This window comes from Euprymna scolopes, chromosome 21 (genome assembly GCF_053919585.1).
Source record: "Euprymna scolopes isolate OS-2025 chromosome 21, ASM5391958v1, whole genome shotgun sequence".
In the NCBI taxonomy this organism is placed as follows: Eukaryota; Metazoa; Mollusca; class Cephalopoda; order Sepiida; family Sepiolidae; genus Euprymna; species Euprymna scolopes.
The window spans coordinates 53,298,502-53,316,258 of NC_136502.1; the positions used below are offsets into that span (position 1 = coordinate 53,298,502).

Here is a 17,757-nt window from a genome sequence, read left to right on the forward strand (position 1 = left end):
TTTTTCTGAATAAAATATTTGTTTTGTTATTGGATAATACAAGAATAATGTGTCCTTTTTGTCCAGTAAGATTGTATACAAATGTTTCAAAATATAATTTTAGTTTGTTAATGAAGCCAAATATAATTTTAAAAAATGAAACATAGAGTTTTAAGAATAATTATTTTTTTTGTACAGTAAGATTGTATACAAATGTTTCAAAATATAATTTTAGTTTGTTAGTGAAGCCAAATATAATTTGAAAAAATCATGAAACATTTATAGAGTTTCAATAATAATAATTTTTTTTCTACAATAAGATTGTATACAAATGCATCAAAATATAATTTTAAAGTATAAAAATGTATCGTACTTTTGGTACCGCACTAAAATAATAATGTTATTATTTCGAAAACCATTCTTAACACGGGAAAGAAGGGTGTTTTCTATTCTGTGCTTCCACCTAACAATTTAATGATAATAAAAGATATCATGAAACTTGAATTTACCCTGAAAAAACTATTTAAATATAGTGACTTATTTATTTATAACCAAAGGTATGTAAGCACCAAAATGTTTTTTTTTTTTTTCAATGAGTGATTTTCATGGAAACCTTTTTGGAATATAGTGTTATTTATTACATTTGCACAATTACAAGGGATAGTTATTTATTCAAAAACGCCTTTCAAGGAATTGTTTTTAAATTTCTGCCGCCACATAAACTCCGCTAAGTAGGATTAAATGTGATTCAAAAACTGTTTTATTAAAAAGTAACCAAATTGAAAAAGAAAAATCATTGAAAAAAAAAAGGTTAATATTAATATTGTTAAAAAAAATTGAGGGTTTGTGTTACTATACACATAGATTAGAAAAAGTGGTCAAAATTCAAATATATAACAAATAAATGTTATCAAAGGCAAGATAAGTTACTCTTCTGCGTATCTGAAAAAGTTTTTAGTGGTTTTACCCACTTTAAAACGTGTAATCAGTTCGAAAATTATAGTGTTTATCGGTATATTTGAAAAAGCAAAATGGCGCTGTGCTCACTGTTGAATACGGTAAGTTTGAGAAAATGAGTTTACAATGAATAATTACAAAAATACTATTAGAAACCCACTGAATATATATCCGCCCATGTCACGGTAACATATATTGGATGGGTTTCTAACAGTATTTTGTATAATTATTTAGTTTGAACTCATTTTCCCAAACTTACCGTATTTAACAGCGAGCACACCGCCATTTCGCTTTTTGAAATATACCAATAAACACTGTATGGTTTTCGAACTGATTACATGTTTTAAAGTGAGTAAAACCACTAAAAACTTATCCAAATAGGTAGAAGAGTAATTTATCTTGCCTTTGATAAGATTTATTTGTTATATATTTGTTTTTTGGCCCCTTTTTCGAATCTATGTGTACTGTAACACAAACCCAAAATTGAAATTAAATTTTTTTTCTCGGAGAAAAGTTTGCACGCACTTTTTGAAAAGTACGAATTTTCGACCCCTGTTCTTTAACTGACAAACGGCTGTTCTTGAAACTAAAATACAGACATTCGTCTCATGTCGCTGACCTGTAGAAGTGTCGTTTTCCAGTCTCGTTCTGTTAGTATGGCGTTTTGTAGTCTCCTTAATATTAATTTATTCCCGGGCCATATCTCCCCGTACCCGTCACAAGGTAAGGTTATCCTCAAGTTGTTGAAGCTTTTTTTTATTTTTTTTATTCTGATTCACGAAACCCCTTCTGATTAATGTTCACCGATTTAAAAATAAGCAAACGAATTTGGCTAACATGTTTTAAAACCGGTAAACATTAATCTCAGGAGATTCATCGAGAATCAGAACGGTCAACAGAAACCGGAAGTACACAAAATAAAATAAAAAATTACAAAATCGCCTGGGACTTGAAGATAACCCAAGGTAAATACAAAAATAAATAAATAAAATAAAAATAAAATAAATTGATTTTTAATTTGGAAAAGATCCGTACCCTTGTTAAAGTGGTTCTCCTTCTTTCTTTAATCTTTAATAACTCCTTTCTTTCTTTTTTATCTACTTCTTTCTTTTTTTTGTTTATTAATTTATTTTTCTGCGGAGCTATTTTTTTATCACTATTTTGAATTTTCAGTTCGACTCCATTAAACTTATATATCACATCTTTTAATTCGCAAATAGTATCGAGTTGATATTGATATTATGTACCTTCTTCAAATTTGATAATTAATACGACAGACGTCTGTATTCAAGTAAGTATAATGTTTAATAAGTTTATTTATTTTTCTCTTATTAATGTGCATTCATTATCTCTTAAATCAGTGCTCGGAAAAATCAAGCTACCGGAAGTGGATACAGTTGATTGTGTAAGACAATTGAACGGAATGGAGTCACGGAGACACGCAAAACGGAAAAAATATATTTATTAAAAAAAATATTTGGGGTTTGTATTACTGTACACAGATTCGAAAAAGTTGTCAAAAAAAAACAAACAAATATATAACAAATAAATGTTATCAAAGGCAAGATAAGTTACTTTTCTACCTAACTGGATAGATTTTTTGTGTTTTTATTCAGTGTAACATGTTTATTCAGCTCGAAAAACATGCAGTGTTTACTGATGTATTGGAAAATTCAAAATGGCGGTCGACTCTCTCTCGGAGAGGGTAAGTTTGGGAAAAGGTATTATAAATAATAGACTAGACAAAATACTGTTAGAAATTCGCTCAATATATGTTACCGTGACATAAGTTGACATATATTCGGTTGTTTTTTGTAGTATTTTGTCTAGTTTATTATTTATAACATCTTTTCTCGAACTTACCGTGTTAAAGAGACAGTCGGGCGCCATTTTGAATTTTCCAATACATCGGTAAACACTGCATGTTTTTCGAGCTGAATAAACATGTTACATTGAATAAAAACACAAAAATATATCCAGTTTGGTAGAAAAGTAACTTATCTTGCCTTTGATAACATTTATTTGTTATATATTTGTTTTTTGACAACTTTTTCGAATCTATGTGTACAGTAATACAAACCCAATACTTGAGTATATTTATTAAACAAAACAAGCAAACAACCAAACAAATAAAAAATACTTCTTGTTTATCAAATAATAAACAAATATTTTCTTAAAAATAATTCATTTGGTTTTAACATTTGTTTTACGACTAAAAAAGAAAATTTGTTAATTATATAACTTTTATATTAGAAAGTTTTAGTTAATTATAACTTACATACATACATACATACATACATACATATATACGTGTGTGTGTGTGTGTGTGTGTATCATAAAACAACGTAAATACTCTCAATGGTTCTACGATTAATACCCAATTAATCGAAAATACATGAATGAGGGCAAAGAGAAAACTGCGCCACCAATACAGTAGGTGTATCAGAATTTTGGGGGAATTATTGACACCCTAACACAAAACTGTGAATAAAATATTTAAAAAATTTTTTTTAAAAACTCGTAATTTCTCTTTTTAAAATGGGTTGTTTACTATCTTTATGGAATATACTTCCAGAATAAACTATTAAAGTTGTTTAAAACATAATAGAAATATTATTCTTTATTAAAAAAATAAAAAAACAGTGTTTACAAAGTGCCGGCGCCCCTTCATGCAGCCATTTTTTTACGTAATAAAATCGATAGAATTTTACGAATTAAATATTTTTCAATTTTTAAACTTTAAAAATCTATTAAAATTTTTCTATTTGTTCAATGTTTACGATATTTTCAGGGTCAATGTGAAATTTTATGCTCTTTCCAATAAACCAAATATAATATTTTAGACAAACGTTTTTTTTTTAAATTAACTCCCGCCATTTTGAAATGTCTATTAAAATTTAAATAATTTATTTACGCACCAAAGGTTTATATATCACAAATTGAAGATAAAAGATTAATAAATAAAATATTCTAATTTTAAAAAAATGTTTTTGGAAATTTACCTGTAAGTCCAAAGTTAAAAAACTTTTTTTTTTAAACCACGTGGATTTTTTTATTAAGTGGAAGCTTATGTTATGCTTAGAATGTCAGGTAAATATCGGACGCTTACAACAATTTTTTCTATTTCATTCAATGTTTTCTTTTTTAGATATTAAAAAAAATCACTCGATAAAGAACTATTAAAATATATCAATAAAAAACTCATGTATTTCATTAAGAGAATAAAAAATTTTTTTAAATCAGTCGGCTGTTTTTTTTTTTTTTTTTTTTTTTAACGACCACAACTTATAAGTGAATGTGTTCAATTTTTAGCTACAGAGGCCCCAAAATACTAATTTTTGTTTACAGCACACAATAGAAAGAGACATTAATTATGCCTTTTCGAAGTTACCGGAAGATAAACGTGGAGAACATCAGATATTTGCCTCCAATTATTTGAACAGTTAAAAAAATCTGAGTTCGCATTTTTTGTTTTATCCTTGTTTAAATAAGTATTTTATTTAAAAAGGTCATGGAATATAAGTGTAAATATGGATAAGTTCTTAACAGTGAACAATGGAATTACTCATTGAATAGTATTTTTTATAGGTAAGTGATTTTTTGGAATTTATATATATATTTTATAATCTCGTTAAGTAAAATTTCGTTGATTTTCTTTAAATCTTTTTTAAAGAAAACCGATTTAAAAAAAACAAATATTGCATAATTTGCTATTAAACCTGTTATTTTTTTAAAATTTGGTCTTTACTCCTTTAATTAAAAAAAAATTGGGGTTTGAATTACGTTTTTCAAGAAGTTATAAGTTTCAAAAGACAGTAAGTCTAAATATTCCAGTGTTTACCACGACTTTTTACTGACGATTTCTGACACTGCAGTATTCCCAAGGTTTTATTTCTGTCATATCTAAACGAATTTATGTGGTAAACAAGTGGGCCTAAATACATTCATTGAGATGCTTTGCTGCATCGTTTCCAGTTATTCATTTTAAGAAACTTTTTATAAAATATTTTATTGTGATAACACAAAAGTGTTAAAAAAAGACAGCAGAGGGGAAGGAACTTGCTTCGTACCTGTAAATTATTTCCTTTATTTAAAGAAATGTAAAAAAGCCGAAGCATGAAATAAATAACACAAAATTTAAACTGTATAACGATTGCGGGTAAAACAAAAAATAAATAAATAAAAAAACAACCCACTTCCCCATTAAAAAAGGAAAAAAAAATCATATAAATTAATTTGTTGTTGACCTCTCAAAGTTGCTTTAATTCAAAATAACGTTTTCAATGATTTATTAGTTCAAAAAAGAAAAAAAGACAAAAAAACTAAACTCCTGTCACGCTAAGTAATTTAAGTAACTGAAATAGGGATTGAATTTTCGCCAAGGAAAAAAAAAGTGTTTGTACACATGAAAGAAAAGGAAGAAAGTTATGTCTGAAGCGTTAAATAAATAACAAAAAAAAAATGAAGTGGAGAACGATTACAGTTAAAAAAAAATAAATAAAAATAAATAAAAAACAACCCACTTCCCCGTTATGAAAAGAAACACTCATTTAAATTTATTTTTTGTAGACCTTTCAAATTTGCTTTTATCCCCCCACAAGGTATCCAAATATTTAATATGACGAAAAAAAATAAATTAAAGAAAAAAACTATTTTATAGAAATCCGATGTTGCTTTCATTGTGAAATTCAAATTCAAAATTTATTACGCCATGTAAATTTTTGTCCAAGTATATATTAGAAAAGCAAGAAGATTGAAAAGAAAATGGGTTCCTAGTGCCGCCTCTAAGGCAAAACTTGAAAAAAAAATTAAAAAAAGAAATAAACGATGGAAATCGTGAGAAAGGCACCAAACAAAGTGAAATGTAACAGAAATGATGTATGATATGTTTTAAGAAAAAAAATAGAAAGAAAATAAAAGTGATTGGAAAGACAGCGAACAAAGTGCAAATACATGGAAAAAGGAATGAATCCATGGACTGTCTTTTTGTTTATTTTTTTAGTGTTAAAAAATCAGGCTGTATTACAAAGAGAGAAACGATGTTAAACTTGCCGAAGGAAGAGGAAAAACAGAAAGAGAGAAGAAATAAATAAACAAAATGTATAGTTTGTAGAATTAAAAACAGGAAAGTTTATAAAAATATAAATAAACAAATAAATAAAAATGAAAAGAAACGATGGTGAATTTGCCGGAAAAAGAGGAAACACGGAAAGAGAGAAGAAATAAATTTGCGAAAGGGAAAGAACGGGAAAACGAAAAACAGAGGGAAGATACATGGACCCCCCCTCCAAAAAAAGAAAGGAAATCAAAGAAAACGATGTTGTAATTGCTGAAGAATACGAAATAAAACGAAATTGAAGTATGATAAGTTTGAATACACTGTAAAAAAATGTAAAGTTTTAAAAGTACGCGTGGTGCCTTTCACCTAAATTGCAGTCCAGTTTTTTTGAAAACCTAAACCGGCGTTTGTCCTTATTTGTCTCCTGTGAATGGTAACGAACAGTGTAAATGAGTGGCGGTGGAAGTATGAATTTTTTAGAGAGAGATGATTTTACTATTTCCATTAATCATAACCGGTTTTGGCAGTGAACTCTCACCAGATAAAATATAGGAAGCTGCGATCTGTGAGTTAGTAGATAGCTAATATGCCTATAACACACCTCAGATATCATGATGCAGTTTGTGCATAGTACATCTGCATAAAATATCTAGATTCTTAATCCTATTAAGGTCAAAGTCATACGGGAAAAAATGAGTTCATTTTATTTATATAGATAGATAGAGAAGAGAAGATATAGAGAAGATAATATAAGAAGTGCGTTTTTTTGTTTAAAAGTCTTTTTTTCTGTTTCATAATTACACAAGAAGGTTTAAAACTAAATTAATTTTTCTGAATAAAATATTTGTTTTGTTATTTGATAATACAAGAAGTGTTTCTTTTTTCTTCGTCTTTTTGAAGTGTTAAACAAAAGTATTTTTTTAATGAATATATTTTGTTTGTTTTTCGTGTCTCTGTGACTCCGTTCCATTCAGTTGTCTTACTTAATCAAGCGTACCCACTTCCGGTAGCTTGATTGTTTCCGAGCACTGATTTAGAAGATTACCAAATGTTCCTTATAAGGCATAACCAATTGCTCCAGAAAAAAAATGTCAATATTAATTTACGTCTGAAAAACTTTTCTAATCACTTATCAAATTATAAATTGTTAATAACCTATATATTAAGATGCAAAAAGAGCAAAAGCACAAATAATAAACAAATAATAAACAAATAATTCTTACCATAGACAAGAAAAATTATTTTACTGCTGTCCTGCTTAATTTGTTTATTTCAAAAGTTTTAAATCATTTTAAATTATATTTACGTGTTTTATTGGTGCTTTCTGAGTTTTGTGAACTAGCAGTGTCAGAAACCGACATTAAAAATGCATGATAAAAAATTGAATAATTCAACCTTCTATCGTTCCAAGCTCATAAAAAATGTAATTCAAACCCTAATTTTTTTAATTAAAGGAGCAAAGACCAAAATTTTTAAAAATATCAGGTTTAATAGCAAATTATGCAATATTTGTTTTTTAAATCGGTTTTCTTTTAAAAAATTTGAAAACCAACGAAATTTTACTTACTTCGATTATAAAAAATATATGTAAATTCCAAAATATCACTTACCTATAGAAATACTATTCAATGGATACTTCCATCCTTCATTGCTAAGAGTTTATCCATATTTATATTTCAAATTCAATGTATTTTTTAATAAAAGAATTTTTTTAAACAACTAACATAAGCATTTTTACGGTGTTAGTGAAATGCCAAACCAGTAGTTGTTATTGATTTGAACTACAGATGGACAAAAAGAGTTAAAAACTACACGTTCGCGTTAGCCATCTAGCCTTGTGTGTGAATAAATATGTGTCGCCATATATGAAAACTAGTCACATTTTACTTATAAGTTTTTGCCTTTTAAAAAAAGCAGCTGCTTAATTTTTTTCTTTTCTCAAAGAAATACATTAATTTTTTATTTAATATATTTTAATTCTTCTTTATCGAGTGAATTATTTTTAAATATTAAAAAAAATCATTGAATGAAATAGAAAAAATTGTTGTAAGCATCCGATATTTGCTTGACAATCTAAGCATAACATAAGCTTCCACTTAAAAAAAAAAAGAAGACAAAATCCACGTGATTTAGAAAAAAAGGTTTTAGACTTTGGACTTTGCAGGTAAATTTACAAAAAACACTTTTTTTTAAATTTGAATATTTTATTTATTGATCTTTTATCTTCAATTTGTGATATATAAAACTTTGGTGAGTAAATTAATTATTTAAATTTTAATAGACATTTCAAAATGGGGGGCGGGTGAATTAAAAAAACGTTTGTCTAATATACTATATTTGGTTTATTGGAAAGAGCATAAAATTTCGCATTGACCCTGAAAATATCGTAAAAATTGAACCAATAGAAAAGTTTGGATAGATTTTTAAAGTTTAAAAATTGAAAAAAAAAAACTAACTCGTAAAATTCAATTGATTTCATTACGTAAAAAAATGGCTGCATGAAAGCGCACGTTGTAAACACTGTTTTTTTTTTAAATAAAATAATATTTCTATTATTTTTGAAACAACTTTAATAGTTTATTTTGGAAGTATATTCCATAAAGAAAATAAACAACCCACTTTTAAAAAAGAAATTACGAGTTTTTTTTTTATATTTTATTCGCAGTTTTGTATCAGGTGTATCAAAAATTCCCCCCAAATTCTGATACACCTACTTGTGAACCTGACTGGTTCAAAATTGTTTTCTTAATTTATTGGAGATCGATTGTGGTATTTTATTTTCTGCTGAAATGATAGCATGTTATGCATAAAATAATTACGTTTTAGAATAATTGAGTTTACCTAATAGAATATGAATTGACTCTTTTGTCATTTTATTTATTTATTATTGCAATCCAATCCGAGGATTGATGAAGAGTTTTGAGTCAAACAAAACCGACACAGAATTAAGTAAACAAACAAAAAAAAAAGGGTCCAAGGAAAAGCAGTTTTTTCTTCTTGATTGTCTGAAAGGGAACTAATATTGCTAAAAATAAAATAATATTGTTTATTATTAATTCAACTTATATGTATGGAGGGCGATCCACAATGTGAGTGTGTGTTGTAACTGTTGTATATAAAGTAGTGTTAGGATGATTAATCAGAATCAAAATCGGAAATCAGAAAAATCAGAACTTTTAGCAGTATTGGAATCAATATCGGAATCAGAAAAATTAGTACCTACTTTCTGATGCCAATAAACGATTCTTTTATTTTTTTAAATTTAATTCTGTTAAAAGCAAAATCTCCCACTGCTGGTAGTAATGATAAAATAATAAATATTTATTGATTTTTAATTAATAGTAAAAATAAAATCTATAGATCATCGCTTACAAGTGTATTTTTTATGCCTGAAAAAATGTCTGCATGTTTTTACTATAATTGTGGAAAAATAACTAATTGGTGATTATATCGGAATCGGGAATTTAGTAAGGAATCGGTAATTGTATCAGAATCGGGAAAAATATTGGAATCGTCCCATTACTAATATAAAGATATTTAAAGTTGGTACTGGTGCATTGTACCAACCAGATGTTGTTATTGTTGCATACTATGAACCAGATTTCTCATAGATTTCCAGTATGGTTGGAGCAAAAATGGCGAGTACTTGTGCACTTATGTTAGTGCACTCAAATAATATCATTATTGAGGAAGTCATTCTCAACATGGTGAGGGTGTTTTGTAAATATTTTGTACTTTACTTTATAAACAAAAATATAAAAATTGAATTTAACTTGAAAATACTATTTAAAAAATATAATAATTTGAATGGGTTTCCGGGCATTTTTAATGGCGCTTGGCATATTCTGACAATGACGTCAAGTGCTGGTCAGCCTAAACAGACATTAAAGAGAAATCTGATTCATGATGTCCACAATTACTGACTTCCGCTTTGTACTATACACTAGCACCTTAAAGTTTAGCATCAGTTATTGTTACTAATCAAGGATCTGTGATAAATGGTGAAGTTTACAGTTAGCATGAATACTAAAATGCTGAAAGAAGAATAAATATGTATTTAAATTATAAAAGGAATCCATGTATTTTATTTTGAGCAGATTTAGTCTAACCAATAGCCATCCGTCATTTGCATCAGATGTTGGACGACAGTTTTATCTGGTGAGTGCATGATCGACTAGTAGTACCCAGCATGATAGATAGCATTTACAAAAAGCTACTTGAAATTTTACTCTGCATCTGTCGATATGTGCACACATATGAAAATACTCAGATTTTGTTGACTATTTAGTGCATGATTGACTAACTCTGATTCCATGTCTGAGAAATAAACCCAGCAGGCACCTCATCTTATGATAATTTCATAGCTGAGACTTGTTGCAATTCATTAAACCACCGGAAAATATGACTACATATTTCAACAGCCTGACAGAACAATAGCAGTGCATGTGCAATGTTATCTCTGTTCATTATTATCTTGCGAAAGGTGTGCAGCAAAATGAAGGATCACAAACAAGAATGTTTTTTTTTATAGGTTACAATTTTTTCCCCTGATCCCTTTCGTTAACTAATGTTATTCTGCAATCGTTTTTAATACTTTCATCAATCGTAATAACCAAAAATAAAAAAATATGCTTATAAAGGGCGCTATTTTTAGAGGTGGCGAACTTTAAATTAAAATAAATCATATAAAAATACTTTTATTATAGAAATATGTAATTTATTTCAAGGATTACATTTTTTAATTTATAATTTAGATACAATTTCGATCATATGTTCCTGTGGCTCTCACTTATATGCCATAATCTAGAGTCCCAAAATACAAAGACTATGCAATAAATTAGGTTGTATTTTGGCAATAACATTTTTAATGTTTTTCAAATGATCTATTGTATCTGGTTCATCAGTGTAAACATAGGACTTTACAAATTGACAAAGAAAATAACATAATGGGGTTAAATCTCACAAAAGCGGTGGCCAGTAAACAGGTACATTTTGTGAAATTATTCATTTATCAAATGTTTCTGTTGTTGTATATTGAAGGAGATTATATTGGATGATATATTAAAACGTGTCATGTGTTATCTAGTGGATGTGAGATATTGTTCTTTTAACAGACAGATAAACGTGTAAATCGTATGTATGTTATTTAGCCAGGAGGACATGATATTGACATGTAAACTGAATCATGTTGTATCTGACTTATCACACGGGATATTTTTACAGTTCATATTTAAGAAGAATAATATATGCTTCATACCTTTTTTCTTGATGAGTTCTATCTTCTCGCTGCTCCATGACGAACCATGAAACGATCAGTACCGCCCAATTAAGACATCTGTTCTTACTTGTGAAACCATAAAACAACTCTTTATATTTTTATAATATAAATTTATTACAGTTTTCTCAAATGGTTTTCACAGGATCTGCAGTTCGTCTACATTTTCTATTTTTACAGCCGCCTCCTAGCTGTCTTTCCACCCCTGTCTAGACCGTCTGTCCGCTTTGGTGGTCAAAACTCAACTCTCTGAATCTCTCCAAAACTAACTATATCACATGTTCTCTTACATCACCTAATTACGTGTCTCAGACAAACCTAATGTAAAATAATGTTTACATCTATTTTCTATTTTCACATTCCTTTTGCGATTCATACGTCAATCATCTCTTCCCCAATTTAATTGTTTATTCTTCTAATCATAATAACTGATCCAGCGACTATTCGTCGCTCAAATCAATAATAATAACAATAATAATAATGTTTTGACCCTTGACCCCGCTTGCCAGAGTTAACAGATACTATGCTATGATCACAGCCGAAAAGGGTCATAACATTACGCTGTGAATTGATTGTATTATTTGCAACTTGCAAATGCTACTTGAGTGTCAGTTTCTTCATGATGAATTTACCAAACCAAACTGAACTCGAAATAATGGATAGTTGCCAAATCTGCACTAAAAAAAATAGAGTTGCCAATTTAAAGTTTAGTGCCTCCATAAAAAACACCCTGTACTATCATATTCGCCCCAACATAAAATTATGAAAAAAAATCACACTCACATTCTAAACACAACATCTACTGAAACCCCTTACCTACATCTAGTTGCCATCTGCATTGTAAATCTTTTTCACTATCCTCTTATTTGGTTGGTCGGTGTATTTACATTGATGAGGCTCAAGTGCAGCAAGTTCGCTGAAGCACATTTCATTACAGCACTTTTAAAAGAGATGCAACATTTCAGTGATGATATTCCATGCTGAGTGACTGTTGGCTTAGAGGTTCTTTTTCAAACATGTCTAAGAAAAGAGACTAATGGTATAATAACAAAACTCCATGCATGGATGAATAATACCTTTATAGAGATATAGGATATTGGTAGGTGTGAGAATTTTTTAGCTTGTTAGAGAGAGCAAAAGTTTTACTCTATCGAGCGTCTCTGATATGATTTCTGTTGGACTTTTAATCAGTCAGTTTTTAGTATCTTTTACTTCCAGTAACAGCTTTACAGTTTGAGATAAGTTTAGAGTGATATCAACCATTATGAAAAGGTGACAAGTATTCCAAAATTGGCTATAGAGAGCTGTTGCACAAGCTAAGGGCAGCGTAGTCAGAAATAGGAAAAGGAAAGTAGGAAAAGTCATATGCTCTGAAAGAAAGTGCAGTACTGAAACTGTGTCCGTATAGCTTGAGAAATGAAGCAAATTGTCATGAAGGAAATTAAAATATCAGTAGGGCTGTTATAAAAGTATATTCTTTTCATTAATTTTACTCTCGAGTGTGTATCTGTTAATATCTTATATGCTTTTATATAGAGTGATGTGGTCCTCGGTTAATTATGTGTGTCTGTGTCGGATATATACTCGAGAGTAAAAACAATGAAAAGAATATTCTGTTGTCATAGCCCTACTTATCAGTTACCATACATGTGACATAATGGTAGTTGAATAGGTGGAAAATTGTTGATTCTCTATTATTTACCACGCTGTTATTGGTTTTCTAGAAATCGATTTCTATTTTTTGTGGTCACAATGCATTTTCTAGTTATCTTGATTTACCTACTCTTAGCTGAGGCAATTGCTGTCTTATAATGCTTTTTTGTGTTATATTTTTGCTTATTTCGTATAAATATCAGTGCGGTTGAATTAACTGAATCGTTAACTATTATTAATAATCAACTTAATAAAAATTATATTTTAAACAGAAGTACATATTTATGCTGTAAAGAACACTTGACATCCTTTGCGTTTTAATTTCTAAACATGAAAACTCGTTGAGTATCGCATATTAAAACAGAATGCATTTTTATTTTAAGTAGAAACTTCAAATAGAACAATATTTCTAAAAAGTATATATCGTAAATAATTAAAGATTGAGAATTGTTTTATTTTACTAAGTTAATAGCGGTTTATACATAATAAGTTTTATCTTAATATCTTCCAATATTTCATATTTCTTATTCTCTACATAGGAAATAAATGATGCTGTTTCATTTAAATTATTCTTCTGTGGGAATTACATTTGATTGATGACATTTTTACAAAAATAATTAAAAAGTCTTGTTAAATTCTACACCTCTTAAATTTATATGGGTTTATATTGCTTTTCCTGCTGAAACGTTAAGTAACATTATTTAAATGTGTTCCCTAACAATAAAAGAAGTTTTGTGTGTTTGTTGAAATGTAATGCTGAAGTTGGAAGATGCACAATGCACATGTTATGATGCATATTTAGTTGTATGCGGAAATCTCTATAGTAATCCATAGAAATCTATCTGAAATTTTAAGTAAAAATTTCAGATAATCTTGGAAGTTTTGCTTGTCATTTGATTAATCAGACTTCAAGCTTGAAATAGAATTTCTAGATGTTTACTCATCTCTGCTAAAAGTTCTCTCTATGTAAGTCTCATATTGGTATATCATGCTAAACAATGCATCTATAAACCATTATAAGAAGTTCTGCCTATACTTTGGTTGGCTACATTTTTAGTATAAATGATTTGTTTTAACAGACATGTATTAGAAAGTCTTAGAAGAAAATGTCATACAAATATTAAATCATTTTACTATAGATAACATAAACACTTACATAAATTTAAGGGGTGTAGAATTTAACATGTTTTTTTATAACTCTCACATTAGTCTACCAAATTGAACACTAAAATAGAATTTTAAATATGTTTACAAATTGCTACAAGGATTGCTGTTCTTTCGTCAATTTGTGATTTCAGAGATAGCATTTTCTGTACATTTGATGTTAAATCTTTGTTAAGTTTTTACTATCAAGTAAAAAGGTTTCAAAAACAAAACAACACCGCTATTATGCTACATTTAATAGCAAATGGAATACATTGCTTCTCCTGTAAAGAAATCGAATTTATTTCAAACATTTAAATGTTATCATAAAATAAAAATCTATTAAATTTTCAAGTTATTCTCAAATAATACAAATTGTTATATCTGAAGTAAGTTGAAATTAATGACAGTACTTTGGTATGAACGATACATATAGTACCATAAGTTTATATTTGTATAACATTTGCTATTATTTTATGTATATGATTCATAATTACTTTGCAAATTGTAAAATATATGGTTTATTAACATTTCTTACTTTCACTATTAATATAAAAATTAAAATAAGTCACATTTTGTATTTAATAAGATATTTAATATAATCATATGTTTTTCATATAGTTAGTTTTATTTGCATTACATATTATAATTGTAAATCACTCTTGCATTAAATATCTAATATATAACATTGTTTATAATTTTACTAGGAATAACAAAATAATGAAAAGCTAAAGTAATATTTTTTACTTTGTCTAAGTATAGGATATCTTCTATTTCTTCTTTTATTTACAGGTTCAAACCCGATCGATTCTTTTCCAAGAGAAGATGAGTGCTGACATATTTTTCTGAAACAATACGAACATTTTTTTTTAGTTCTGCTTGAAAAAAAAGATGAAGGCTTTTAGAAGATTAGTTCCTTATAGAGGAAGAAATTATCTTGAACAAATATGCAAATAAAATTTGATATATCTATAAAATAAGATGATTTGTATTTTAGTGAGTATAAATTTGTAAAACTGTATGTCAGTACTGTGTGGAGAAAGCTTATTGCTTTCAATGTTAAAATATGTTTCCTCACATAAACATTAAAACACATTCAGAAGGGAAACGATATTGTTGTCAAGTTTGTGGAGCTGAATTTTCACAGAATACTCATCTAAAAAATCACATGCGAACGCACACAGGTGAGAAACCATTTTCCTGTCAGGTTTGTGGATTTGCGTTTTCACAGCCTGCTCATCTAAATGAGCATATGCGAACACACACTGGAGAGAAACCATATAATTGTTATGTTTGTGGGTCAGCGTTTTCACAAAATTCTGTCTTAAAAAGGCACATTCGAACACACACAGGAGAAAAACCATATTCTTGTCAAATTTGCGATCATTCGTTTTCACGAAACTCTTTACTGAAAAAGCACATGCGAACTCACACAGGAGAGACACCGTATTCATGTCATATTTGTGGGTCAGCATTTTCACAATGCACAAATCTAAAACGACACCTTCGAATACACACAGGAGAGAAACCATATTCTTGTCGCATTTGTGGATCGGCATTTTCAGAGAACGTTTCTTTAATAAGGCACATACGCACACACACAGGTGAAAAACCATATTCTTGTCAAATATGTAGTTTTTCATTTTCTAGCAACTGCAATCTAACGGATCACTTGCGAACACACACAGGAGAAAAAACATATTCTTGCCATGTTTGTGAATCGGCATTTTCACGGGGTAGTAGCCTGAAAAGGCACATTCGAACACACACGGGAGAGAAACCATATTCTTGTCACGTGTGTGGGTCCTCATTTTCACAGCTTTCTAATCTAGATTTGCACATACGCACACACACAGGAGAGAAGCCATATTCTTGTAAGGTCTGTGGTTTTGCATTTTCTGACCAATCTAATTTAAAAATACACATGCGAACACATACAGGAGAGAAGCCATATTCATGTCAAACTTGTGAATCTGCATTTTCACGTAGTTCTTCACTAAAGAAGCACATGCGAACACATACAAAACAATCATAATTCAGTCAATGTGTACAGTTTGTCAGACTGCATTTTGAAAGAACTTCAATCTAAAAAAGATTCCTTGTTTTTTTCTTTAAACTCACAACAGTAAAATACAATAAAATTCGTAATTTTTCAAAGAACGTCAATCTAAATATCTAACTTTTTTCTCTTTAAGCTATTCTGGGGAAAAAAAATAAAAACATTTTTAAATTCTCAAAGAATTGCAATCTGAAACATCTCTTATCTTTTTAAAGTAACCGGAGTAAAATATTTGGAAGCTTTTCTTTTTAGGAGAATATAAGAAAACTTGAATTTTCATAGAGTTGCAATCTAAAATATCTGCCTTTTCTTTTTAAACTAAGTGCAACAAAATTTAAAAAAAATCATGATTGAAGACTCCTATCGTTCTTGGGATTTGTACACAACCTGCTAACTAGTAGAAGGTTTGTGTCATAGTATGATTTAGTCCCCTTAAATTCTCTCTCTCTAATAAAATAACAAATATATACGCACTTCTGTCCCCCACCATTTCCTTTAAAAAGATATACACATGGCTGTATTTACAACATATCCCGACTCTAAAGATAACATAATACAATTGCAGTTTGCAGCAAAAAAGAACAAGGTTTTCCTCAAATGGAAATGAAATCATGTTTTTTCTAGGATAATAATTTTATCGTTTCTTCCTGTATGCATGCCTGTATATACATATCTCCTATTTTCTTCTTTCGTGAAAGTAAGTTTTATACCCCAATTCATATTAAATGCCTGCATGGTTCTTGGCTATACAAAAATACACTATAATACACTCTGTTAAAAGTCAGGAACCACGCCACACTTTATTTATTTTTTAATTTACATGAAAACAGATCATTAAAGTTTTATTAGGTAAAATTTTAAGTTAATTTTTAACAAATTAAAAATGATGGTGGTCTGCTGATACGTTTTAAATAGTCAAATAGTTAAATAAATAATATTAAACTAAAATGACCTTCATTCCTTTAATTGACCTATCCCTTCGTCAAAGATTTTTTCATTCAATTTCTTTTGATTCTTAGGATGAAGTAAAGAATAGATACCCTGTAGCAGACGACGCCGCCTGGCGGTGCCAGGCGCACAATTCAACTAACACCGGTGATTCGACCTTGACATTGGCACAAGCACATGGCGTCAGTTGTTTTTAAACAAGTCAAATAGCAAACATGCTCGAATATTCACCAGCATTTTTTTAAAAATATATTTACAAAACCTTTGAAGATTTAAAAGAAAAAGTATATATTTACAAAACATTTTTTTAAAATAAGTAACAAAACGAACGTATTTAAATAAAAGATATTTAAATAAACGGGTGTCTCTTTCTGTTTCGGATTTTTGCGACCAAGATTGATTTTTATGTGCCGTGTTTTGGGGGGTTCTGTGTGCGTTTTTAAGACAATTCAATATTTATTCTTTAAAACATTAACTTCAGCGACAATTAATATATTTTCAAAATAATATTTTTAAATATTACATTTTTACGAATATTCGCAAGCAAGATTAAAAAAAAAAAAAAGTTCAAATAAAGACTGTTTGAATAAAACTTATAAAAAAAGGTTCATTCTATACGGTTGTGGCCATTTCTTTTTTGTGCGTTTTTGATACAATTCAATATTTATTTACAGTGCGATGTAT

At 28.8% G+C, this 17,757-nt stretch overlaps 1 protein-coding gene across 1 annotated transcript; it reads left to right on the forward strand.

Annotated features, from left to right (window-relative positions):
• The first annotated feature begins 2,087 nt into the window (after positions 1 to 2,087).
• LOC145242349 (uncharacterized) lies at positions 2,088 to 16,233 on the forward strand. Its single transcript, XM_080105355.1, has 2 exons — positions 2,088 to 2,227; positions 14,859 to 16,233. Exon 2 carries the CDS (start codon positions 15,133 to 15,135, stop codon positions 16,099 to 16,101), a length of 969 nt encoding a protein of 322 aa, XP_079961481.1. The 5' UTR covers positions 2,088 to 2,227; positions 14,859 to 15,132; the 3' UTR covers positions 16,102 to 16,233.
• The last annotated feature ends 1,524 nt before the right edge of the window (positions 16,234 to 17,757 follow it).